The sequence below is a fragment of the Sardina pilchardus genome, chromosome 5 (assembly GCF_963854185.1).
Source record: "Sardina pilchardus chromosome 5, fSarPil1.1, whole genome shotgun sequence".
Taxonomy (NCBI): domain Eukaryota; kingdom Metazoa; phylum Chordata; class Actinopteri; order Clupeiformes; family Clupeidae; genus Sardina; species Sardina pilchardus.
Window position 1 is genome coordinate 34,783,660 of NC_084998.1, and position 27,645 is coordinate 34,811,304.

At 39.9% G+C, this 27,645-nt stretch overlaps 1 protein-coding gene across 2 annotated transcripts; it reads right to left on the reverse strand.

Annotated features, from left to right (window-relative positions):
• Positions 1 to 4,722: 4,722 nt before the first annotated feature.
• Positions 4,723 to 27,408, reverse strand: stt3a (STT3 oligosaccharyltransferase complex catalytic subunit A). 2 transcript variants are annotated; one of them, XM_062537369.1, is made up of 18 exons: positions 27,257 to 27,408; positions 26,479 to 26,599; positions 26,324 to 26,384; positions 26,113 to 26,234; positions 19,686 to 19,831; positions 19,466 to 19,556; positions 19,273 to 19,379; positions 18,950 to 19,114; positions 17,016 to 17,196; positions 15,171 to 15,326; positions 14,621 to 14,712; positions 11,406 to 11,561; positions 7,783 to 7,971; positions 7,553 to 7,669; positions 7,254 to 7,356; positions 5,347 to 5,535; positions 5,101 to 5,216; positions 4,723 to 5,011 (listed from the first exon to the last, which is right to left on the reverse strand). In XM_062537369.1, the coding sequence occupies exons 2-18, from the start codon at positions 26,564 to 26,566 to the stop codon at positions 4,973 to 4,975; spliced, it is 2,118 nt and encodes a 705-aa protein (XP_062393353.1). In that variant the 5' UTR covers positions 26,567 to 26,599; positions 27,257 to 27,408; the 3' UTR covers positions 4,723 to 4,972. The 2 variants fall into 2 exon arrangements, with proteins under 2 accessions (XP_062393353.1, XP_062393354.1); XM_062537370.1 differs by lacking the exon at positions 27,257 to 27,408 and having other exon boundaries at positions 26,479 to 26,618.
• Positions 27,409 to 27,645: the final 237 nt, after the last annotated feature.

Consider the following 27,645-nt stretch of genomic DNA (forward strand, 5'->3'; position numbering starts at 1 on the left):
TCGGATCGACACCAAACTTGGTACGTGGATTTGTGAGCACATCCTGAGGACCTAAACTAAATTTGGTGACGTTTGAACACTAGGGGCGCTATAATTAGCAAAACTTTCTCGTATCGACACCAAACTTGGTACGTGGACTTGAGAGCACATCCTGAGGACAATGCGCTAAATTTGCTGACAAATCCAACGCTGCAAAAATCTTCAAACCTCCCTGCTTGGCCCCTCATTGCTGCTTGCAGCTATATTTATTATAGTGGTTTTCCCCTTACCGGAATGTTTTGCCCTTTTTCACCAACTTGGCATGCTCTAAAACTCTTGAAATTTGGAAGCTACCTGTAGAATTGATGCCTCTACTGAGACAGACCTCTGGCCTAGGGTGTGGCTCAGGGACTCTTTAGCGCCACCTACCGCGCTGTCTGTTGTGGTTGACACATACATTCACGTAAATGAACCAAATTTGGTGGACATGTGTGTTGTATTATTCTGAACAAGTTTTACATTTTAACGATATAGTGAATCTTAGAAGAATTTGAGTTATGATTATGATTATGATTTTTGCACATCACGTATTTTGAAATACTTCTCCTGGACGGTTTATCGAAATCATGTCATATAAGCACTAAAATGATCTTGAGGGAGAAAGAGAAATTGCGACCAGATTTTTGAATTTCAAAAGTATATTGAAATGGCGAAGGTTTGAATCCATCGAGATAATGGGTAAATGAAATTAGATGTGTGTATGTAATATGGTGTATATGTGTGTGTTTGTAAATGGGTATGTCACCAGAATGTGTGCATATGTGAATCCAGACTTTACTTTACTGTGTGTGCATGTTTTTGTCATATGCATGTATTGAATTTGCGTCATATTTGTGTATGTTTGCATTTGTCTTATAAAAGGAACAGGAAGTTGGCGTTATAGGCAGAAAACAGTGACTAATTTGGATGAAATTAAATTGAGTATTAGCTAGTGTGTTTGTAGTGACAGTCACATACAAGTTTTGATGTTGTTTGATGTGGCGTTAATTCTGTCACTCAATAGCACATTAATAATCGTGGCGGACGGATAGTTTTACCTAAAATATTATGAAGCTAGTTTACAAATATTCATACTCATATGAACCTATGCTGAAATGTTGACGTTAACCACATTAACAGAAAGTGAGTTATTTATGTTTTCATGAGTATGTGTCTCATATCTGCTTCTTTCACATCTGCTCCTTCCTTTCCAAGAGACACGCACGCAGGCACCATCCCCCTTCCCCCAGGCACCCCTCCCCTTCCTCCTTGTCTCTCTCTCTCTCTGTATCTTAGGCCCACTCCCCATGCTTCTCTGTATCTAAGCCCCATTCTCTCCCTCCCTCAGTAAACATCATGAAAATGAATGACCAAAATTGAAATGAGTCAAGAATGACAGTGTGATGCAAAGTAAAAGGTAAAGAAAATATCACGTGTATAATTGTTTTATTCGGGTTATATATTGTAGGTGTGTATGCATGTTGTGCAGTGGAGGTAAGGAGACCAACAGATTAACTCAATTTGAGGATGAGTGAAGGCACCACAATCCTGCAGCTTATTTGCAATGTGTGTGCATGACAACACCTTGGTTAATAGATCTGAAACTATCCTTAATATGAGATAATGATTAACGAAGGCTTAAGAATGCTCTGTCTTGTTGTCTGTTGTGGTTGACATATTCATTCACAAAAATTAACCAAATTTGGTGGGCTTGTGTGTTATTGATACTGCTAGTCAGAGACAGAGCTCTGGCCTGGGGTGTGGCTTAGGGACTCTATAGCGCCACCTAGCGCATTGTCTGTTGTGGTTGACATGTACATTCACAAAAATGACCCAAATTTGGTGGGCATATATGTTATTGCCTCCGCTAGTCAGGGACAAAGCTCTGGCCTAGGGTGTGGCTTAGGGACTCTATAGCACCACCTAGCACGTTGTCTGTTGTGGCTGACACATACATTCAGGAAAATTAACCAAATTTGGTGGGCATGTGTGTTGCTCATGCACATGCCCACCAACACGCACATGTTGCTTTGTTAGATTCCGAAATCTCACAGGTCTCCGCACCGCAGGTGCTCGGCCCGCCATCGCCGCTTGCGGCTATATTTATTATTATTCCTTTTTCCGTCTTACCTGTTTTTGTTTTTTTCACCAACTTGGCATGCTCTAAAACTCTTGTAATTTGGCAGCCATTTGTAGAATTGCAATCGAAACTCAGAGACAGAGCTTTGGCCTAGGGCGTGGCTCAGGGACTCTATAGCGCCACCGATCACGTTGTCTGTTGTGGTTGACACATGCATTCACTAAAATGGCCCAGATTTGGTGGGCATGTGTGTTGTATTAATCTAAACAATTTTTACATTTACACTCTATAGTAAATATTCGAACCCATACATTTTCTAAAAGCCCATACTCTCTAGATGTGATATAGCAAGAGTTGGGATTTGACCCACCCACTTTCAATCCTTTGCCTCTATCTAATCCTATATTATGTAGGTGAAAAAGTGTACGACGGATACATTTTAGCCTATGTGATTCATGAAAAGCTATATAATCCATCTAAACTATATATTTTCTAAAAGCCTATGGCATCTACATGTGATATAACATGGATTAATTCACATACCATCATCCCACACACTTGTATACACCTATACCTACACATAGGCGTGTATTGTGAATTGTACTGGGTATGGGTATGAAAGCCAGTAAAAATACAACTAAGCTACCACTTGGAAAAGGTTATCATACCAAAACATATCTCTCAGGCATAGAGGATTAAGAAAATCATTGCTAGATTTTGCCACCTTTGGTGTGACCAACTTCTGCTCTGGCCCATGGACTAGATAGTCTGATCTATAATTAGCCTACCCTGGACAGCTGCTGATAAAAAAGTCTAGCTCTTCACAGCAAACGCTCTCGTTCTCGCTTGGCATTGGCAAGCAGTTGCCGCACAGACACCATCGATTTTGCCCCACTCTTGCTTCGTCAACTCTCACATCTTCATTTTCATCGTGTAACTGTTGCGTAGGCCTATCTTCTGTATTATTCTCCTGATCTAAGCCTACAGGGCACTCAGGTTCCAACTGAAAAGGCTGAACAGCAGACGTGTTCATCTCGCTGTAGCTGCTACTGTTCTGTCAAACGCCGGTAGGACACCGCTGGCACAACCAAAACCAATGTTCCCTCTAAGCTGCGCGCGTGCGCGGATGCGCAGGCCAGTCGAAGTGGCCGCGCAACAGATTTTTCAGACCGCACAAACTATTTTTTTTTTTTTCAGGGGTTAAAAATGTGACTATCAAACGCGATGTAGCCTAGTTAGCAAACATTTAAAATACTGACATGTCTGACAACCAAGTCGGATGTAGACAACGTTACAAACAAAGTATTCTTAAGGCTCTTGGTGGGTACCATGACGAAAAGAAAGGCTGAGCAGGTGCTCCAGAAAAAGGTCTGCCTAGCATTTAAAAATGAGTGGCTAGATGAAATAGTCCAAGCTGACACAAAAGATGGTCCAGGTAGGATAAAACTTTCAGAGACATTTACATATTTGCTCGGAGGCAAAAGTGAAAGGGGAGTTCGCTAGTGGTAAAACTTTGTCCGAGTGGAAGCTTGATTACCTAAAGCAGGGGTGTCCAAACTACGGTCACGCACTTTAATGCAGCCAGCCGAGCATGCATTAGCTTATCATAGATTTTACCCGATAGGTTATCATTGGCTGTTCGCTATTTTTCCCAGCAACAGCGTTAGTAAACGTTACAGCAAACTGCTTTAAACTATTCTTAGAGAACGTTTGCAATGTCAATGTCAAAACAGCATGTTACATAGAGATACTCTTTATAATCTCCATTGCAATAGATCTAATTTACGTTATGTTACTCATTTAATTGGGAACGCGTTTGAGCGTGCACAAAAGGGATCCAGCTGGCTTGTCATTGTTGATAACTGATATCTCCATTTTATAAAAAACGTTTAAAAGAAAAACGCAAAGAGTAATGCACTCCTGAGCATTATAATAAACTGTGAGAAGGCCATAGGCACAGCAGAGTGCGCCGGCAAGAGTCTTAAAGTGAAGGGGGGGGGGGGGGGGGGGGGGGCATGGTCATTTTTGGCAGGTCGCGTGGTTGCGAATTGCTCACAGCGGTAAAACCTGCGCTCAGAAAAATTTTTTTTTGCTCAGTGCAGAAAAAAATTAGAGGGAACATTGACCAAAACATGTCATTACCCAGAATGCAATGAGATGTAAATAACCATGGCGGCCTACTAATGAACGGATTTTCTGCGTTTTTAACAAAAACCCGAAACATTTGGATTGTTTTGGTACCACCTTTTTGTAGCTGTCGCTCATGTTAATTGTATTAGGCAAACACCTCGTACTAGTCGGGGTTCACTTTAAGATCCCCCTTAGCATTCACTTTAAGATCCCCCTAGCATTAACAAACACAACTTGTTAGTTTTAATTCTAAACACAGCAACAGCTTTAAGCCAAAATGCATTTTTGTTAAGTGCAACATCCCTAATTGGGTCCTTAGTCCATGAACCAAGTCTGGTTTTGAGACCTGAAAGAGCTCCTGTTTGCCGGCTTGGCCAAACCTTAACTGAAATGTTAAATAAAATCTAACGGAAAATCTTGTTTGAGAGTGTTAAGTGTAACCAGATTGTGTCAAGATTTTTGTTTCCTTATTAGTAAATTTCACAAAGACCACATTCTTCAGGTTTCCCCAACACCTCCTTTTATTTCACTGTTTTACCTTCAAAATCCTTACACAACCACCACCTCTCAAAATCACTCAATGGACTAACTACTTTGTCACCTTCTCCACCAATTCCAGATGAATCCATTCTCAATGAAAAAGACAAAATTAAAAAACAAAAAACAACAAAATACAAAATAATTCACACCCATCTGCAGAAGACAGGGGAAGGCTTTCAGTGCTCTGTGCTTCCATGTCGAGTTTTACGTTCGAGAAAGACCACGGTTGTCCAAATCCTTGACCTGTTGGGTTCAACAGAGTTTGTGGTCATAAATCACATATAAATCAGTGTCCACCTTCTCACTGAACTGAGGGTGCACGTAAAACTGACCTTGTATATCCTGACCAACCAATGCTCTGTGGTGTAGGCCTCTTCAAGAACATCAAGCTCAAAGTCTTTGTTACCAATCTCAGCATTGCGCACTCGGTCATATCCAGGGGGGCGTTCTATGATGGGGGAGAAACAATTAAATAATAATAATAATAATAATAATAATAATAATAATAATAATAATAATAATAATAATAAAAAAGCCCAGACATTGCCACCAAGATGCTTGCTGTTAAGTCCACTTACTGGCCTCAGTGTAGACCTGACCAAAACGATAGTAGCACATCTTGTACATCAGGCAGTTGAGTAGCACAGGTGAGCCTTCTCTGTCTACACGGAATTCCCCTGTTGCTGTGTAGTAGTCATGCTCTTTAATGTGCTTCCCAGTGTCTGTGCTTCCACCAATGCGTACCATCCAGAGAAATTTATTGATGTCTAAAAAAGAGAATAGTTTGAAATGAACCAAGAGGACATCACCACAATATCTGCAGTCTTTAACACTGTTTTTAAATAATTGATCAATATTTCATATGCACCTTACAGAGAGTTAGGGTGTTAAGCTCACATTATGGTTATATGGTTATTAATGGCGACTGGAAACTGGAATTAATGAATAAATAAAATAATGTATGCCCCACATTGGTACAGTGTTGGTGTACTTTTAGTATCCTGTACTATTGTATACCCATCTATTGGAAGAAAAAATGTATCCACTGAAAATGTGCTAAGACTTATTTTAATACAGCTCCTAGAGTTCTGAGAAGAAAAGGAGTTGTGAGCAACTCAGTAGAAAACATTTGGCTACTAAAATATAAATATGGCCACTAAGTCCCAAGGGACCACTTCCTCGTACTATTCATCGAGTGTTTTTTATACGGTTTGGTAAATTAGGTTTATTTTGGATGATGGTTTGTCAATAGTGTCTGTAGATGATGTACACTGAATTTTGGAAGTCTGAGATGATCAACAGACAAATTCATTTTACTTTCACTAATCTGCTAGATTTGGAATGGAAATGTTTTTAGAAATACATTCATAGCAAAAATGGATGCATGTGATTCATTTAGATGAATTAATCACAGAGTATGCAATTAATAATCATAATAATGACAGCCCTAGTTTTAAGTTGATTATAGTGCCACCCTAAGGTTCAGTGCAGACTATATGTTGAGGTTTCAAATTTGCTAAATAATGAGAACAAAGACAATAAGGTTCCCGCATCTGTGCTGCTTGGAGCCATGGTAATAATAAATATAATGTATAGGGCTGGGCACCTTACCATTGTTCTGCAAGCGATCACCTTAGCAAAGAGCCGGTGTTTAGGGCTGCGCTTGCGTCTTTTTCCTGTGCTTTGAAGCGCTGTTTAGTCGTGGACGACGCGACTGTAATTTAGTTTAATATAGGCTATACCGGGGAGGGCTATTACTTTCCTTTTTTGGGGAATACTTTTCATTTCTACATTTTTCTTTTCTACTGGCGCCCGGGTTGCCTTTTAATTGTTAAACTGTACCTGAGAGCAAGTCACGTTTGTCGCCCTGGTTTTTAGGGAGGGCTTTTCTTTTGTCCGTGACTTCGCTATTATTTGTCGTTTACTTTGTTTATTTAACCATACTGGAAAGCAGTTAGCTTATTATTAGTAGCCTGTGTATTTGACCTGTTGCTGCATAACTGAAGTATAACTAGCCTGTGTGCAGGGACGCTGTTTTGTTCTATTGTGGCCTTGAAGAAGTCCTTTTTTAAACTGAAGAACCTTTTTTTCGTTTTTTGGGACCTTTTTGCATCTGCTTTTTTGTGTTTTACCGAGGCTACCACTGCTTGATATATTATCGAGCTGCTGACTGCTTCTGGGTGGTTTTGTTGTTTGTGTTATGCTTTGGTGATGTACTGTACAATGCCGTTACCCCACTACCGCTACCGTTAATTTATATTTAGTTCAGTATATGTTTCTTTTTTTACTTTTATTTATTTTCCTTCTCTGGCTTATCTGCTCATTTACCTTTATTTCTGGAACAAATTAAATGGCCACTGTATATGAAATGTGATATATAAAACATACATTACGAATGAATGATCAATATCCACCAGCACATTTACATACATATCAATGTCAAGTATCAAACGTTTTCTCTGAGAATACAAATGACCATATTTACCATCTGATGAGTAGCCAGTTAGTCCACCAAATATGACCAAAACATAACTAACATCAAGCTCCCGCATGATCTCATAGGCCTTTTCCTCAGTAGAAGCCATAGCCTACAAAATGAGAAGTAAACCTGTAATGTTTCCAATTATGCATCCATTCAAGCTCATATCTCTGACATAATGTCTTTTTACACATTTTCTTCTATCCAGGCAGAGGAAATCTTTGAAGTAGAAATCACTTATAAATCACAATTTGGGTATAACTGGGCATAATACAATGTTGTAAATTATCCATAATATGGCTCACCTGGCCTACTCTGGAGATGTGAGTATTATTCCAAGTATTATTGTCAACCAGAATGGTTCGATTAGCCATTGCAGTTATTTGATAACCATAATCCCACCATGACATTACTTTTGCATCCTGAAAAACAAAGAAATAGACAGAAATTAAATCAATCAACAGAATCAAATCATTTATAAACACAAAAATGTTTAAATCCACACAATTATTCCAATGTCAAATAAAAACCTAACCTCTGGGGTGTTGTGTCGAAGCCAATAATAGGCCTCCCTGAAATCATCAAAGATGATGCGGCTGCCGTCTCCTCCACGAGCAGAGAGGACAATAGAGGGAGAGGAATAAGCCTCACTGGTCACCCAAGTAGAATGGAATGTATATGTGATCAAGAAGAAAGCCATGACCAAGATCATTCCACTAGCAACCTGTATTAAAACATCCTTCACGTTATTACTGGAGTTAATTTTTCCCCACTTTTTGTTTCATAACGGCAATTCCAACATCGATATACTGGTTGACCTAACAGTCCCTTAAATTACACTTAGGCCGCGTTTAGACTGCTGGTTTGAAGTGACCCAAATCCGATTTTTTACTCTCATGTGGCAAGTATCCGATCTGTGTCATGACAGTGTAAACAGTAAAAAAAAACACATGCATTCCAATCTCCTCAGATCGGATACAGGCCCCTTTCCTATGTGGTTTTCAATCAGATATGGATTGGATATTTGTTCATGTGTCCACGGTCTAAACAGACAAATCAGATATTCCAGTGCAATGCGTCCCACATGTCATGAATCTGTGACGTTCGTCATGGCCATAGCCTCGCGGCAACTCGCTCCCACCTCCTTTCGCGGACCCAAATCTCCCTTTCAATTGAGGTGGCAAAAATAATTGCAGCGTAAGCGTATGCTGATATGATTGCCTGTTTCTTCCTTCTGTTTTAGAATTTTGGTAATATCAAGAGGACGTCGCAGGGTTTTGAATGCGGAGAGCAGACTTAATTTGTCGCGTCCATTCTGGAACAGCAAGTGTTTGTTTTCAGATGCAGCCAATTAGTTAATAAGTCGACGGTAGACATGCATTATAGGTCTAGGTCTTGTGTGACTGAAATTGCGATGCAATGTTGAAATAAAATGTGAGAATGTGTTTTCTGTTGTTAACTGGTGCAGTGCGCGGAGGCTATAAATAATGTTTTCCAAGAAACTTTTAGCCATGCGCATGCGGGCCATTTCAAGTGTCTGGCAAATGTAAACGGTCCGTGTATGCTTCGTTCATTTGATATTCAATTGAGAATCCAAAATCCAAAAATAAAAAACGGACTCAGGGCTAACTGATTTTGATATTTATTTTTTTCCCGATTGCTGTGACCTGGAAGTCCATTCAAAGTCACTTTCTTGGTCTTCCAGTGCTCAGTGTTGCCAATTTAGTGACTTATTTGTTGCCAGCGTTAGAAACTTTTGGCAATTTTAGCGACAGAAAATATTGTCTGGCAAACGAGAAACTGGGTGACTTGCGCAACTCAGTTTCATTGTTGAATCGTCAGAAAATCATCTCCCTTCTCGTGCCCGTTTTCTTGAACATTGCATTCGCCCAAATCGTTGCTCCATGATTATAGAAGTAGCCTAATGATTAGTCTGTAGTAGGATATCAGGCCATGTTATTGCATGGAGGCTACAGTGGGTACCCTTAGACGTGGCCACTTAATTCACGCACATTGAATTGTATTACAACTTATCGCCACGAGGTGGCAGTTTAAGTCCGCTGTAGCATTAGCCTGATTACCATCGACTTTCAAAGGCTCTGCGAGACTTTAGTCTGACCAAGAGCCTGTGCTAACACGGTTTCTCCAAGCGCTGGTTGACCCGCCTCCTTTAAGTGCCTCGATTTGCTACTGGTCGATGTCAGAGAGCGGTTTGCCGAGTTCAAACCAATAACAACACTCTTTCCTCTGCCTTGAACACGCCTTGACCCAGAGCGGTTGGAGCTGCTCAAAGTTGATTGGTTCTCGACCAAAGGGGGCAGTTCCGCAGATTTCGGGAACTCAGAAATTCTTCCCGATTAGCAGTTGACCAGACCAGCGAGAGCAAAAGCCGAAGGTGTTACGTCACTGGGAGGGCGTGCCAGGCTACTGTAGCATAGCCCTGGTGTTATGTTTGCCGGTGTTATGTTTGTATGTCTGCTTTTCCCCACCTACTGGTTTCTTTGCGCATGCTCGCGTTGCTCACAACAGCTGCAGGAGTTTTCACGGTTTTTAGGCCACATTTTATATGCCATCACTACACTACAACCACTCAGACGAAAGACATGTGAAATATAGGCTATAGGCTATTTTAGCAAAAAGTGGACCACAACTTCATTCACAAGCAGGGCAAACAATTCAAATTAGAAAACACTAGATTGTCAGCTGAGGGGACGTTTAAATAGCCTATAGCCTAGGCCAGGGGTCGGCAACCTGCGGCTCTGGAGCCGCATGCGGCTCTTTAGCGCCACCCTGGTGGCTCCCTGGAGCGTCTTCAAAAATGTATGAAAATGAATGGGGGGATTTTTGTTTGTTTGTTTTAATATGGTTTCTGTATGAGGACAAACATTCTTAACGTTTTCCAATGTTGTAAAAATGTGCATAATAAATATTAAAGTTCAACATTTCTGTCAACGAAGATTTGATAGCCTGCGACACACGTTTCAGGGCGGCGCCGTGCCAGGCAGGTGGCTGTAAACCTATGGTTGTAAACAAACCGGCGTGGGCCATGCCATGGATCCCAAAGGGAAAAAGAGAAAGATAGCCGATGAGATCAGAGAATTTAAGGCAGAATGGACCGAATCATTTGCTTTCATTGCCATTGCGGAAGGATTGCCTGCATGTTTGCTTTGTAATGAGAAGTTGGCGACCAACAAAAAGAGAAAGACATTTAGAAAGACATTTTCAGGGAAGGCATGCTACATTTGCAGCCGACTATCCAGTTGGGACTGAGAGAAAAAGTGTGATTGCAGTAGTCTACTTCTGGAGCAATTTTGTTGCAACCTGAGAGATATTAAAACGTGGAAAACAACGGTTCACGGATGGTGATACACAAAGTTGAACTTAAAGCACCATATACAGCGGAGTAGTCACGTGGTGTGTCATTCTCTCCGAGATGCGCTGCAGGGAAAAACATTTTATCATGAAAGCTCATTATGTAGCCTCGTTGTAGCCTACTTAGTAATTTTGATAGTATGCTAATATAGATAATATACACATACAGCCTGTGTTGCCTTCATATAAGGCTTACATAAGGCTTTTAATTTTTTGCGGCTCCAGACAGATTTGTTTATTGTTTTTTTTTGGTCCAAAATGGCTCTTTGAACATTTTGGGTTGCCGACCCCTGGCCTAGGCTAACCATAGTCTTTAGGTTAAATTTTGTATAGCCTATGGTGAAGTTATATTCGGACTGGTCTGACAGAAGCAGCAGCTGGCAATGGAAGTTAATAAATAGTTTCCGGGGTCACAGCAATCGGAATAAAATAAATATCAAAATCAATTTTGGCCCTAAGTCATTTTTTTTTTTAAATGTTCTACTTTTGATCTGACCACGAAATCGAAAGTCTGAAAAACAAAGCGTTATTTGCTTCTTCGTATCACATTCATAAACAATTAATGAAATAACAAGTCATTTTTTTATTTTTTGATTTTGGATTCTCAATTGAATATCAAATGAACGAAGCATACACAGACCGTAAACACACATGATCGGATTTGGGTCATTGGCGAAAGTAGATGTAAACATGCAATCAAAAAAATCAGATATGAGCACAAAATCGGGATTGAGCATATCCGATCTGCAGTCTAAACGCAGCCTTAATGTGAAAAATGTACCAAACCTCATTCTTAATGGGATACGTAGAATCTTGTTGCTTCTTTGACTTTTTGTCAGGTCGGCTCACATCCAGGTTTTTCATGTAGGTCGTGAGCACCTGAGACACACCAATCCCTGAAAGAATGCACATAACTGGGGCCAGGACCAACATCAGTCGAACCTGTAGGCATCAGAAACCCATTCAATAAACTGCCAAAATGCTGTGCAGTACATATTTTAATTTAAAAACTAAATAAATACATTACAAACTCATACATTTTTCCAGTAAATACCTAATCTAGCAAATGTGAAGGGATGGATCAGAAGTTGTATACTGAAATACAATCCAAAGGTAGTTTCACGATCAGGGTAAGGCCTAAAAAGAAAGATCTTTTTTCTTTTTTAAATCTGCATCAAACAAAGAATGTAAAAATGTTTCATGGCATCTGGTTCTTGGATACAGTATGAATAATTCCAATGCTATGGGTGTGGTTTTTCTTCATCAATCAAAGCCCATAAGGAGGCAAGAGACTATCTGTCCTGCCTCTCCTAATCGCCCAGATTGAGAAGAAAGAGAGTTGTTTTGAGATCTTAAACTGAACATGGACTGAGATGAGAGGAGGGATATTTCAATGTGAAGCTCTGACCCTGAGTATGAAACTACCTACAGCGCCCTCCATAATTATTGGCACCCCTGGTTAAGATGTGTTAAAAGCCCTAAAATAAATTCAATTTTTATTGTAGAAGCATACTCTCACACTGAAAATTGTAGAACAATGTAACCTTCAACTCAAGTGAATTTTAAGGTGGGAAAAAAAATCCCTGACTGAGAAATAATTATTCTTCATAAAATCACCTGTTCCACAATTATTGGCACCCCTAACAATTCCTAGGAAATAAATGTAATTAAAGTATTTCTGTCATTTCTACAGTAGTTTACAAAGTCCATCAGAGTATGTAGGAACATTTAATAAGTAATTCTTAACATCCTGTCTCCCTGGGCTATAAATATGACGTGACACAGAGGCCATTTCTCTTCAACATGGGAAAGACAAAGGAACACACTGTTCAAGTAAGGCAGATGTGTGTCGACCTTCACAAGTAAGGCAATGGCTACAAGAAAATAGCCACTCGCACACCTGCCCATATCTATGGTCAGAGGAATCGTTAAGAAGTTTAAAACAACTGGAACAGTGGTAAACAAGCCTGGAAGAGGACGCAAGTTTATTTTGCCACCACGCACAGTGAGGAGGATGGTAAGAGAAACTAGAAAATGTAATTCCATGGAAGGAATTACCATTGCATGTAAATGCAAAAAGGTTACTGACTGTGTAAAACATTGTATTAGGCCTATAGTTAAAAAGACAACTAGGCTACACAGACGAATAGATAAATAACAATAACCCAATTACAATTCCACTGAAATTACTTGGAAAGTCACATTTAAAAAGTGATATATGAAAATGCATCAAAATTGTGGATATAGGCTATTTTGGAAAATAACTCTTCATTTATTAGAATTTAAAAGACTGAAATGAAGTTGCCAACTTCAAACGAGTTGCAAGAGCTGACACTTTAGTAGCCTACAGTGAAACGACTGGTAGGATATCTTACATAGCCTTCATATCTACACTAATGCAGGTTAAAAGTAGGCCATAGGCTATAGACTAGGCTACACCATTGGAATATGGAATACAATCTCAAACAACGCCAACAGGTAGGATATCTAGCATGTAACGTTAGCTTACAGTAGGATATTTTATGTAGGCTACAACACATATTACAGGATGAGCTATGTTCTTCGAAGTGTTTCCAGGTGTGTGATTGTCCTAATAGGAATGTACAATAAGCTTAGGTTTTTAATTTGTGAATGATTTAATTTGCTTTAAATGATTGCCTGGCTGGCAAGCTGAAACGACTAACCTTGCCAAGCCCTGTTCGCCTTGCAGCCTACCCCGACGTTAAACGTTAGCCTGGGGCAAGTTTGGTTGTCGTTAGCTAAATACAGAGTAAACTTACGTTGACGTTCGGTTAGATTATAGCTGTTGATAACGTTACCGAGAGCAGACCGGTTAGGCTACTGTAACGATAAACAAATCAAGTAAGGAGTAGCCTAACAGGGGACAAGACGATAACGTCCTGGATTACAGCAGTGGCATGGAAGAATGTTTTCACAGCTGTTACAGTTTAATGAGTAGACGTAACGTAACATTCACGTTTAGCCTGGTTTAGCACAGCGGTGGTGGCATGGCTTGGACCAGAGATCCTTGATTACTGACAGCTGAGCACTGACGTAACAATTAATCTTTGCCGCCAATCTCAATGTAAACTCTATGGGAATTTTAAACTCTTTTATCGTAAATATCTCAAAAAGTATAAAGTTCACAAATGTGAAAAATAATAGAACAAATCTCCCTTTCAAGACCTTTGTATGAGTGCTTGGATGACGTCAAACGGTTAAGTGGTTCTAGAGCCTTTGATCGTTGATTTTGGTCGGAAGAAGAATAAAGATAACGATAAGAAGAACAGGGATAACAGTACATTGCATTTACATGCAATGTAATAAAAGAATCTCCAAAACTCACTGTTACAGAATTGCATCAAATGGTTGCATCTTGGGGTCACAAAGTCTCCAAAACAACCATCAGGCGCTATCTACATGCCAACAAGTTGTTTTGGAGGCATGCACGGAAAAAACCTCTCACTCAAAATCATGAGCACAAACGTCTGGAGCGGTACTGGGCCTTCAACTGGGACTGTGTGCTTTGGTCAGATGAGACAAAGTTACAGCTTTTTGGCAACAAACACTCTAAGTGGGTCTGGCGTAACAAAAAGATGGAGTATGCAGAATAGCACCTCATGCCCACTGTGAAGTATGGGGGAGGATCGGTGATGCTGTGGGCCTGTTTCTCTTCCAAAGGGCCTGGGAACCTTGTTAGGGTGCATGGCATCATGAATACTTTGAAATACCAGGACATTTTAAATCAAAATCTGGTGGCCTCTGCCCGAAATGATTTTATGTAAAATAATTATTTCTTAATGTGGGATTTTTTCCCTTCTAAATAAATGCATTTGTATTAAAGGTTGGATTTTACGCTTTTTTTCATTGTGGTCCTATATTATTTGGAAAAAAAATAGAATTTATTAGAAGCTAAAGAACACATCTTAACCAGGGGTGCCAATAATTATGGAGGGCGCTGTACAATTAAAGTGTACCAAAATAGTTCAGGAAGATATTACCATAACAGCAGAGAAGTACATGCTTGTAACTCCATACATAATGATGAAAATTCTGGCATCTGACAAGTTGTTGAAGCAGTAATATAGTCCCACTGTTGAATAAAAAGTAAGACTTCATTTATACAACAACATACAAAATAAAAAAAAATGCACATAATAAAAAAAACCTTCGGTTACAAGCTCAAAGCCCTAACCAGTAGGCCACGGCTGTCCCCCATCTGGTGCACTTTCAGGTCTAATTCCATTTCCATGAGCTGGAAAGTTATAGTTAGCAGTGCCAAGTTTAGCTTACAACACTGCCAACACTTTATCTTTTATTTCTGAAGAGTGCAGCCTTAACAAGTCTGCACTGTTATGAAAATAAGCAACTTCAACATCTGTGTGCTCCAGTGATCCCTATGTTTTACTGCATGAATTAAAAGTTTGGAGTGGAAAATGGACAAAATGGAGTGGTGAACATCACACTTGCTGAAAGCACCTTAATTGATTATTTCATTTAACTGTTAAATTGTATGCAGGGAACATGTTCCTTTTTCAAGTCTCTGTTTACCTGGAAACATGAAGACAAGTAGCTGCAGGTCAAAGTAGTAAGAGGACCATGTTGTTGGCTGGTGCTCTGAGACTGAGGCAATGATTGGGATGTTGTTCTTGGCATATGATGGATCCAAAAGGGAATAGAAACGCCCAGTCCATGGAGAGATTTTACCTACGGATAAATGTAAAGGGTAAACAGACTACTCGAATGCATTAATGGAACAGTTATTTATGCTGTGCAAACACATTTTTAAATCAGTCTCCTCAGAAGCAGAAAAACCATCTAGCTACAGTGCATTGAGAAAGTTTACATTTTCTCACATTGTTGTTTCAAACCCATCAAAAAAATTATGAATTCCCCCCATCAATCTAGACACAATATACCACAGATTTTGAGTATTACGCTAATTACTTATCTGATAATTAGTAACAGAGCCTTGATTAAGCTCTGGTAAACTCTTATCAACAGTCCTTGAGATTCCTTCACAACCTATTGCTTTGAAGTTAGCAATTTTATGTGCGATGTCTTAACATATGCCATATCTGACATTTCATTTTATAATAAACCTGCACATTTAAGAGTGACATTTTACTGTGACCGGTCTAAGGCATATTTGTGCAGTAACCATGAGCATCCCTTATATATTAATATGCCATTTGTCTCAGGTGGATAAATTGCATTGCAAAGCTAAAGTAAAGGGGATACAAGGTCTTTATTTATTCCTCAGAAGTTCTTTGCAATTTCAAGAGGACATTTTGAAAGGTAATTTCTTCCATCACACATCTTTTTACATCTGAGACGACAAAGGGTATTAGTTGATGAGGTGGAATGACCAGAGCATGAAGTTAACTTTTTTGGCCACCAGCCATTGTGGCGGGTGGATTTTGAAATCCACCAGCCACTGTGTTCTTTTACCAGCCAAATTTTGTGTCCAAAATAAAAATGAACAAAACTCAGAAAATGTAATGTTTTTTGCACTTGAGCTGTGCTTAGGCTACGTATAATCTGCACATCACTGGAGTAACGTGCAAAACTTCGGGTGATTAAACTCAACGAAAATGTAATGTTTTTTTGCACGTGAGCTGTGCTTAGGCTACGTATATTCTGCACATCACTGGAGTAACGTGCAAAACTTCGGGTGATTAAACTCAACGAAAATGTAATGTTTTTTTGCACGTGAGCTATGCTTAGGCTACGTATATTCTGCACATCACTGGAGTAACGTGCAAAACTTCGGGTGATAAAACTCAACGAGGCTATATGTCTCAAATCTCGTGTAGGCTACTTCTGCACTTGCCCGATCAATAATCACTAAACCCATGTAGAAACTAGAAGACTAGCCTAAAGCGTTCGGTGTATGATTATTAGGCTATAAAGTGTGCGTGTGTTCCTGCATTATATTTGCAGCTAATCTTTGCATTAAAAATCCGTTGACACTGTTCAATTGGAGTGTCATGAGTGTAGCCCATCAACACGAGCAGGCAGCGCTATGCAACGCAACGTTTTGAGAACTGTCGGACGGCCTTTTCTATTTTCTTTGTGCCGCTCGCGTTTCTCTGCTATTTTGAATGGCATCAGTGTAGACAGACATATCAGTCAAGACAATCACCTGATCTTACATGGTGTTACAGTGTATCTCTGTAAACATTGTTGCGAGTCTCGTTTTAACGGTGTTTTTCAATGTTTCGTTGTTTTATTGGCTACCCGCCAATGTGGCACGTAGGTTGAAAGTTTCACCCGTATTTGGCTAGTTGGCGGGTGCCAATTTCATGCCCTGGGAATGACCCATATAACCCATGTCAGCAATTTACATTAATAAGAACTCTTACAAAGTAAATGGTCAAATGAGAACCTCCTTACCAGTCAACATGAGCACAGCACCAACAGACAGTAGAACAATCCCAACCAATGATATGACGCTCTTGAACAGAATCTCAAACTGCTGGGCATTCAGCTTGCTCCTCAGGTAATCAACAAAAGCATGAATCTGGCATAAGCCAAATACACCGAAAGCTGCCATATGCTCTGATGACAGCACTGGCTGTAATGGAAATTTTGGAAAAACACACACAAAACACACATTTTACTCAACCAGTATGGAATTAAAAACATCTCCATGTTCCTCCACAAATCTGCATGTTTTAATCATCCTTAGCCATACATATTGTAGGTATTCTAATATAATAACAATAAGAATAATAACTTGGACTTAAATAGCGCCTTTCATAGGCAAGGTAATATGTTTGTGTTGTGGACCAAGTTACTTTCCCACTGCTGAAATATTAGGCTGCTAACATTTTGTTTCATTACTGTAACTCGTGGCACATGCATAACTAACCGTTGTTCATGTATCTGGCATAATATGCTTGTCGTGATTATTCTTTCCATCAATAAGCTTTTTCAAATACAGAAATTGTGCAATATTCACCGGAAGAGCAATCATTACTCTGCATTACATTTGCCTGAAAGACAGATTGCTGCCTCTGTGCATGTGTTCAGATACAAGGCTGGATTTTGGGGAGCCAGGAGTCGTGACCAAATAGTGAAATGGGCAACATGACATTTGACAACAATAACAACAATAATGGGAGAACCGAGTACAAAGTGCTGTGCACATCTCAATATTTAGGGCCCGAGCACTGAGGTGCGGCCGCTGAAGCAGCGGCTGCACCGTAGGCGCAAGGCCCTATTGTTTTTGCTCAGATTATTATTATCAAGGCCCGAGCACCGAGGTGCGGCCGCTGAAGCAGCTGACACATTACCAGTTCTGCCCCCACTTGTGTTGTGTGCAATGACATGGTCTAGCCAGCGACATTAGAAAAGATAGGCTTCACACGTAGGATTCACACGTATACTGGCATTACGAGTTACAGAACAGAAACTGATGTGTTAGCTCATGCCATGGGCTTCTCTCGCTTCTTTTGCATACACCTCCTGGATGAGACTAACTTTGTAGGCTGAATTACCATTTTTTTAATAAATAAATAAATAAATGCAGAACAGGCTCAGTTGGGGACTATATGCTTATGTTTAGGGAATGGCCACTAATTATGAGGTTTTGGAAATAAGCGACTACAGCACTTTCAACATTTTTGATGGTTGATATCCCTGATTGATATTACGTCCAGGTTTACTTTTACTAGCAGATAACTGTGACATAACACTTACTTAATTACAACAGAAAAGAATATTATTGGTGGCATTGACCGCCTCAAAAAAGACAATTTTGAAAGGTTGGCTTGAACTACATATTCATTTCTCAAACCCAAGGAAAAGAAAATACAACAAACAAACAAAAAGAAAAGGAACACAAACGAAGAGAATAGCGAACAATCTCGAACAATCAGTAACTGGTCAGCTGCTGAAGCTTTCAGAGTTAATGAATCAGTTGTTTTTGTACCTATCTAAGCCATGTGTATGATGTAAAACTCAAAAATCAGATTATTTAATTGTTTTTTTTGTTGTTGTTTTTAAAGCATTGCTGTTTTGTGTTTGCATTGTTAAAACATGAATAAATAAAAACATTAAGAAAATACTAGGTGGTCTAACTTGTAGGTGTTTAGCGCTTTGTTTCAATCGGTCTGATTTTCTGCACAATGTATGATAATGCACCCCCTGCCTCTGCCTGATGAGTCTAAATGTGTGTAAATGGCTTTTTAAAAAAACAATGAATAAACCAGGTACCTGCATCAACTTCTTAAGGGATGTACCTCTTTAGATTTCTATTTAGTCTTGTTTTTCACATTTACTACTTAGATTCAAGAGTAAAACAATATATCCACCAGTAAACCTACCTGAAATCCCACAAAAGAGATCTGCATGGATAGGATGGTACCAAGACAATAGACAGTGCAATAGGACACATAGATGCGATGGGAAAAGCGTCCAGTGAGCATCAGCACCAGCACATGAAGGGGGATGAGATTAATCAGAAAAACATATCCACCCCAGGATGAGACCTACAATTGAGAAAGATGAGAATAGTAATTTCAGAATTAAATGTGGTCAATATCATTGTCAATACCAGTTGTTTGGAAATTTACAAAAACACATTACTGTACTTAAAAACTGGTTGATCAAGTCATGGGAGCAATCAACACATTTCTACACAACTTACCATGTAAAAGTAAGCAAGTGCACACATTGAAGACCAGTAAATAGATCCAGTTTTCACTGCTTTGATCCACATATAGTATGTCAACAACATACAGAATATAGCAATACCTATAACAAGAGCAAATACAACCTCATTATAAACAGATCTAAAACTTACTTTTTATTAACTGTAAGTTCAAGAAAAATATGTTTACCTTCATTATCATATGAGCCAGCAACAGATCGAGAGATGTACCCAGGTACCACTGCAATCATAGCAGCAGCAAGAAGTCCAGCTCCCGCATCCTAATACCATTCATACCCACGTACCAAAAATGAGACAAAACATATTACCTAGGCACCTTCAAGGGAAACAAATCATTCAATTACTTAGAGCACATGCAGTAATAAAGATAACACTATGATAAATCAAACCTTGAGCTCCTTAGTAAGGTGGTATGTAACAAGGGCTGTGAAGGATGAGAAGAGAGGTGCCAGGAAGACACAGACATTGCGAATGTCAATGGTGACATGGAAGAAATGTAGCACATGGTAAAGTGCCGCAGAGGTGATCATCAAGCCTAGGAAAATTAAACAAGAGTTAGATTCCCTCAGGAATGAGCATGTTTGAAAAGCTCTAACTATCTAACAATTAAAATATCAACACTACAATTGTATACAAAAGTACAAAAGTCAAACTTCATTACCATATTCTTAGGGGTGTCAAAACTCTAAGTCCATGATTTGATTTAATTTTATTTTAGATTTTAAGATCACAATTTGATTCGATTTGATTCTAAATCTTCTTTTTCATTATACAGTATTACTATTATAGAACATTTTATGTGTACTTTTCTGGCTTCATATGGAGTTGTTTAGAAGGGCTTTTATTTTTAAATTATGAACTTGTCAGTTCATACCTTGAGCTACTGAAGAAAACAGACAAACATTTATTAATGGGCTTTTTTTTAAGCATTGTTGACATAACATAAGTCATTAGCTAGGTTAGCATGGTTAGCATAGTTATTATGGTTAGCATAGTTAACATTGTTAACATCATTAGCATTTTTAGCATAACTGCTAGAAATCATCAGCCAAGTTAGCCGATCAACCAGGTTAGCATTGTAAGCATGGTTAGCATTGTTAGCATAGCTAGCATTTTTGCAAGCCCACTCTTGAAGGTCCTCAGACATGCATATTTCTAGTTAATTTAGCAGACTCTTGTGTATGGAAGCCCATTACAATAGTATACAAAAATTGAGACCGCTAAATTGAGACTTTATTTCTCAATTCTGACATATTGTCCTTGCAATAGCAACTTTATTTCTTATTTATTTTTCTCAGATTCTCAGATCGGTATTGCGATATACATTGCAGCCTATTGCGATAACAATACATATTTCGATATAACAATTATAATAAAAAACATTTCAGAACAGGTAACATAGACCCTAACGAAAGCCAAAAGGTAATTTTTTTATATATATAAAAGAAAGAACGAAACACAGCAGTTGGAACATTTATTGTTAGTTTAAGTCCTACCCGTTTTGCATTCAGCCATGTTTGCTCAAGATGACGAGAATGCAGCTGGTTGCAGCTTGTCAGGGCTCAAGACTAACTTTTTGTGTTGTTTGCACTGGTGCGTCTAACTTTTTTTTTTTTTCTAAATGCACCAGCACAAAATGTAAGTGTAGATTTTTCATTGAGTCACCTATAATGCCAAAACGTCACCTTTTTATCGCACTCCTTTCATATAGGCCTACTGTGAATGATTTTTTAAAGGTAAACTATGCAATGTTTTTCAGTTAATCAATTCGTTCCATACTGTTATATATGATTAAATGAGTCATTACCAGTCGAACGATGTTTTTTCCGCCGCCCTAGTGGTCTGTAGCGGTAGAACCACGCTTGCAATTTCAGGAGCCCTCGGGCACGCACCAAAGCTCTACTCCAGGAAGTGTCATGTAAAGTCTCATGAAAAGGTACGGCAGACTGACCGATTCAGGAGTTTTGTCAAATATACATGCTAAAGCTGTAGGGGAAGCTCTGCAGAGAAATATTCAAGCATAAAACGAGCGAAAACAGAGTACAGATTGCGCACACTAAATTTATAATTGCATGACTGCGGAGGTGAAAGCCAGAGTTCCAAATTCTTAACTTTTTTCCACATTGGCCTTTGCTAGGTCCTGCATTATTTAATTAATGCCATTTTGTTAAATTTGCGCACTAGACAACATATTTTATCACAAACTGTCTTTGTTTAGTTTCACTTTCTCTCGTTTCTCCACGTTTCTCTCAATACCAAGGCGAAAAAGAAAAAGACAAAGACATGATTTGATTTAAATGACATTTAAGCTGACAGTTGTCAAATTTGCCTAACAACATTCAGGAGAAGCAGCGGCAAGATATTTCTCGGTTGATCCAAAGAGGGTGCGTAAAGGCTGAGCTGCAACGTCTGTCTCCAAAGAGGGAGAGCCCTGCGCACCTGGTCGGGAGCTGCGCAAGCAAGGCAGGCAAGTGGAGGAGAGCATAGTGAATCTTAAAAGAATTTGAGTTATGATTATGATTATGATTTTTGCACATCACGTATTTTGAAACACTTCTCCTAGACGGTTTATCGAAATCATGCCATATAAGCACTAATATGATCTTGAGGGGTTGCCCGAGAGGAATTGCGACCAGATTTTTGATTTTTTTAAGTATATTGAAATGGCGAAGGTTTGAATTATGGCGTTAAGAAACAGGAAGTTGGTGTTATAGGCAGAAAAAAGGTTATGAATTGGATGTAATTTGGCAGCTACATGTGGAATTGCTTCTGCTAGTCAGAGACAGAGCTCTGGCCTAAGGTGTGGCTTTGGGACTCTATAACGCCACCTTGCAGCACGTTATCTGTTGTGGTTGACACAAACATTCACGAAAATGAACCAAATTTGGTGGATTTGTGTGTTATTCCTATTGCTGGTCAGAGACAGAGCTCTGGCCTAGGGTGTGGCTTAGGAACTCTATAGCGCCACCTAGAGCGTTGTTTGTTGTGGTTGACACAAACATTCACAAAAATGAACCAAATTTGGTGGGCTTGTGTGTTATTGCTGCCGCTAGTCAAAGACAGAGCTGTGGCCTTGAGTGTGGCTTAGGGACTCTATAGCGCCACCTATCGCATTGTCTGTTGTGGTTGATACATCCACGAAAATGAACCACATTTGGTGGGCATGTGTGTTATTACTACTGCTAGTCAGGGATAGAGCTCTGGCCTAGGGTGTGGCTTGGGACTCTATAGCGCCACCTAGCACATTGTCTATTATGGTTGACACATTCACGAAAATGAACCACATTTAGTGGGCATGAGTGTTATTGCTACAGCTAGTCAGGGATAGAGCTCTGGCCTAGGGTGTGGCTTAGAGACTCTATAGCGCCACCTAGCACATTGTCTATTATTGTTGACACATACATTCACGACAATTAGGTACACTTGTGTGTTATTGCTGCCACTAGTCATAGACAGAGTTCTGACCTTGGGTGTGGCTTTGGGACTCTATAGCGCCACCTAGCTTGTTGTCTGTTGTGGTTGACACATACATTGATGAAAATTAACCAAATTTGGTGGGCATGTGTGTTGCTCATGCACATGCCCACCAACAAGTACGTGTTGCTTTGTTAGATTCCGCAAATGTCACGGGTCCGCACCGCAGGTGCTCGGGCCCGCCATCGCCGCTTGCGGCTATATTGGTTTTTGTTATTTAGCAGACGCCTTTGTCCAAAGTAACATACAAATAAATAACAATACAATAAATTTAACAGTGAACAAATTACAAAAAATAATATTGTTGGTTGGAAAAAAAATATTAAATTTAAATAGCCTACAGGAGTATTAGATTATATAAAAAGAGAAAATTCAGAATTTCTGATATTTATGACAGCACACTTTATGCAAATTATAGCCTACTATTCATATTACAACTCCACCTCTTTAATTCAGATGTCTGGTTGAAGCCTCAAAATATAAACAAAGTAGCATAGTTGGCCATCTTATCATAGTCTACTGGTTAGACTGTTTTAGTTTCCCCACGTGTATTTAAGTTTCAAGGTAAGCTAATACTTTTTCTCCCTGGGACAGGCCCTTTTGAGTCTTGGAGTTGGAAAACATTGGTATTGCTATGATCAGTAAAACTGAATCCAATTGTTTTTATCAAATATGTGCTGCATGCTATGCTAACCGGATTTAACAATAATTTATCTAGTCATCTTCTATGCATCATTGCCTTCATGATTGTGAATGTTTTATTTGGGATTAAATGTGCATTTTGAGGGGCGGGTGTCCATTGAGCATGCACAAGACAGAGGGAGAGAAAGTGGGCCAAGGAGAGGGGGTTTATTTCTATTGTTTTGTAAAGTTGCACTTGCACACTTGTTTTGTAAAGTTGCGAATGCGACTTCCTTGCATACAAGGAACTAGGAGGGGAGCAGTAGAACAGCCTGCTAAATTCGGACTTCCATATGACCGTTTATGTTGTTCAGATATACGGCTCAACCATTTAACATCTGCAGAACCTCCCGTCTGAAGGCCCTAATACAGACAAGATTTTTAGCACCCTCCAAAGAGGCACAATCTTAGTGTTCATGACAAGGCATAGCCTTCATAAATTCATAACTACCTCCGTCTCAACGTGACTACCCTGAGGGGTATTTCACAAAACCTAGATGAGGGATTAAACCGGGATTTTTTGGTTATCCTGAATGAATTTACCCTTGACTTGGTTTCACAAAAGAGATGCTACATAAGTTGCCATGGGAATTTATTCTCTGAAGCTAGCCTGGTACCGACCAGGCTAACAGACAAGCTAAGTTAATTCTAATGGTAATTACATTATCTGATTGGTTCAGCTAGATGCCATTCAAATCAGACCTCCATGCGATTTTTTTAAGAGCTGTATTCCATTTACTATTTCCCACCTGCATTTACTCGCAAAACAAAACAGAATGTCTGCCCAATACTATATGGATATCATTTACATTATGGTGGCCTTATAATTAATAACATACTCGTTGTTTGCTTCTTTTTTTGACAGACGTTTGATGAATAGCCTACTGTAGTAGTTGATTGGAAGTGGAGGGGACATTTTTCGAAGGGGTTTTCAACTAATTCGTTAATTAAATAAAGATATATATTGTCATACTTTGTGCGTCTTTGCGGTGGCAGATAATGACGTTAATGACGTTGCGTGCCGAGACAAGGAAGCTCTCACACGTGGGGGCGTGCGTAAATTTGCATTCAGTTGGTCTGCCACACCTACTCCCGCATTGTAACAGAAATAATCATGACTTCCCATCCAAAAAAGTACAACTTTCCCTCGTTGTTAGTCTATATCTAAACCGGATGTTCACTTTGTGTGCAAGACGCTATTTTTCGCCTCTTTTTTATTCCAACCGTGAGTTATTTGGGGGAGAAACGAGAACGCGCACACATCCCGAATAATTTACATCTGGTTTGACATAGTCCTATTCATCCTGGATTGGCGTTAGTGAAACGAGTTTTGCCAGGATGACTAGACAACGCTATGTCAAACCTGGCTTTAGCCCTTATCTTTGATGTCTTAATTCTGCTTTTGTGAAATAGCCCTCTGGTTAAACAAAAGATAAATAAAACAATAAATAATATTTATCTTATGCCTTCTTAACATTTCTTAGCACTTGCTAAGTTGAGTGTTAGTGTTGCTAATTGACATGAATGAATCGCAAAATATTTTCACACTACCAATTTCAGAGAAGCAGGAGAGGTTTTGAGTTTGGTTGATGTGTCTCCTAAATCAGCAGTTGCAACTTTCCATAGCGTCTTAACAAGCTGCTGCTTCAAGTAAGGAGACACTGTTGACTCACCGCATTTAATCATGGATGTGTTTACCCGCCTCCACCTTGTCATGCCAGCTGGACATGACATTGGGGGTGTGGCTACATTCTTGATTCCACCAATAGGCACGTTCAAGATGGCTGCACAGCACAAAAACTGCGCAGCACAAGATGCACGTGGTTAAAAATCTGTCCACGATGGTCTAGATGGGTGTGTTTTCGACTCGGCAGTCGGTATCACATGGCCTCAACTTATCACGGGAGCAAGGCGTGGCAAGACGGCTGCTGAGCAGCAGCGCAGCAGCCCTCAAGGTACTGTGGAGCACTGCGGAGCCTAGACCCTGCCTTCATAACGTCAGGTCTTTGCCCTAATTGGCTTTTACATCCCTGACGTATGTGTAGGTGTTTAGATGCCTCTTCGGCCATGTCCAGAAGTCAAGCGTGCACGCTGGGCAGTGTGCATTTTCCGGAAGTTACGTCAGAATAGACTGTCCGAAAGTAAAGCGCTCTCACTAGTTGGGTACTTCGTTTGGTGTGATTTCCAAGCGTGCATCGATGCATCTTTTTTTGGCCTCAGATATCCCATAATCCATTGCGCAGCGCAGGTCAAGCTCCACACGTCATGCAAATCGTGAACACACCCCTCTCCCCGAGTCAGGTGACGCCAACTAGTTAGTGCTGTCCAAATGTAGGTAGGGACGCATACTGAGGAGCGAGCTAACTAAGACGCTACTGGGAAGAGGGTACTATCCAGCGTGCACGCTTGACTTCTAGACAGACCCTTCATATCCACAAGGGTAGACTACGGGAAGAAGAAAGGGTACAACTTCATAGCAGCGTTTGTATCCCCTCCCCTGCTGTCACCGGCAGCTCTCGTTGCTGCAAGGGGTCATTTGGAGTTGAACTTGAACGCGCCTATTGATTTGGAGGGTTGACTTTGTGATTGTGACACCCCTACATGCACAAGTTCATGTATAATACATTTATATGTGTAATATTGGATTAAATCAGATTGTACCTGGGTAGATGGTGCCCCCTATAATTCTTCCTAGAGGATACCAGGCACGGTCATCAAACCAGTTGTGGAATTTATAGAATCCCTCTTCAGCCAAAAATCGAGTTGTACGGTAGTTGAAATACCTGAGGATGTGATACACGCAATGGTTTTGATTGCACTGTGTTATGACACATTACACATTTTGATTTAGTCCAATCAAAGCAAAACTTACGGATCAAATTCATGGATAACACTCTCGAATCTCAACACAGAGAAAAGTCTGGTTGAGAATGCTGTACGGAAAAAGAAAAACACGCCAGGTTTTATTCATGGGCAATTCTATATGACATTACTTCTCAAACCAATGTTCATTACAAGTACACTCACAGAGGATTGCTGCCATAGAAAGGATGAGTAGCTTTAAGAGTGTGTCCTGTTTCTCATAGGACAGCCGCAGGAAGCCCAACTTCGTCATTTTTACAGGGCTGGAATGACAAATTCTGAATTCCTAGGTGAAGAGGTGAAGACAATCACGGGGAGGGGAGGTATCTTATTTAGTTTAAAAAAAAAAAAAAAGTCATTGCATTTACACATTCAACTCCTATCGCTCGCATGGAAACTGCGGAAGTAAGTTGGTCTTGACTTGAACTTTGCCAAAGTGCAGAGGCTACGATACAAATCCAGACACAGCTGCATAAAACTCCTCTTAGCCATGAAATGTACAAAATCTAAACAAATGTACAGGTATATCACATGTCAAAAGGGTATAGGCTAACTTTTCGGTAAACTGTTGTTAGGCAGCTAGCCAGCCGCCTACCTGAAATGACACGAATGAGTTGCCTCTGAAACAAGGAAGTGTACCTTACAACCAGTGTAGCCTAAGGACATTACCTAGTGTACGATTAATAATATTAAGTGTAAAGTTCCCATAACTTTATATTAATACTAATTTTGGCAAAGCTGTGGCGTACTTGTTTTACAACACAATTAACTGCAGTGGCTGTATGCATCTTCAAATGATAGGTATCAAGCTAACGCTGACATTAGCTGCCGTCGCATTCGAAGATTAAATATCTGAGCAACTGTTCGGTGATTTTCATATTTCTAACCTACAATAACGTTCACTGTGAAACATCTTCCTTTTAAAAATCACATGCATATTTACCTGGATTTTCTACACGCCACTCATTTACTTCTGTGTTGGCGCAGGCATGCACTTTTCCTAACCCAACGAGTAGCCTACTGAAGTTGCAATTGTATGAAAGCACAAAGCCCGCCTAGATTATAGTAGCGAGTAAGGTTATTGGCTAGATCATGTCATCTCAAGAACGGAGGCCTTCCCTTATTAGTTGGTTTTCCGCCAATCAATCCAGTCTGTCTGCACTGCGTTCCGGGCGCTCCAGGAATGACGTGTCCTTTTTGCAGGTACCTAGTATGGTGTACCGCGAGGACCAAACCAAACGACGCGTTGTCATCGTGAACATCGTGGATATGCATAGTAGTTGGGTCATCTACAGCAGTTCGAATTGTTGGATCATCTGTCCCTTAAAAATA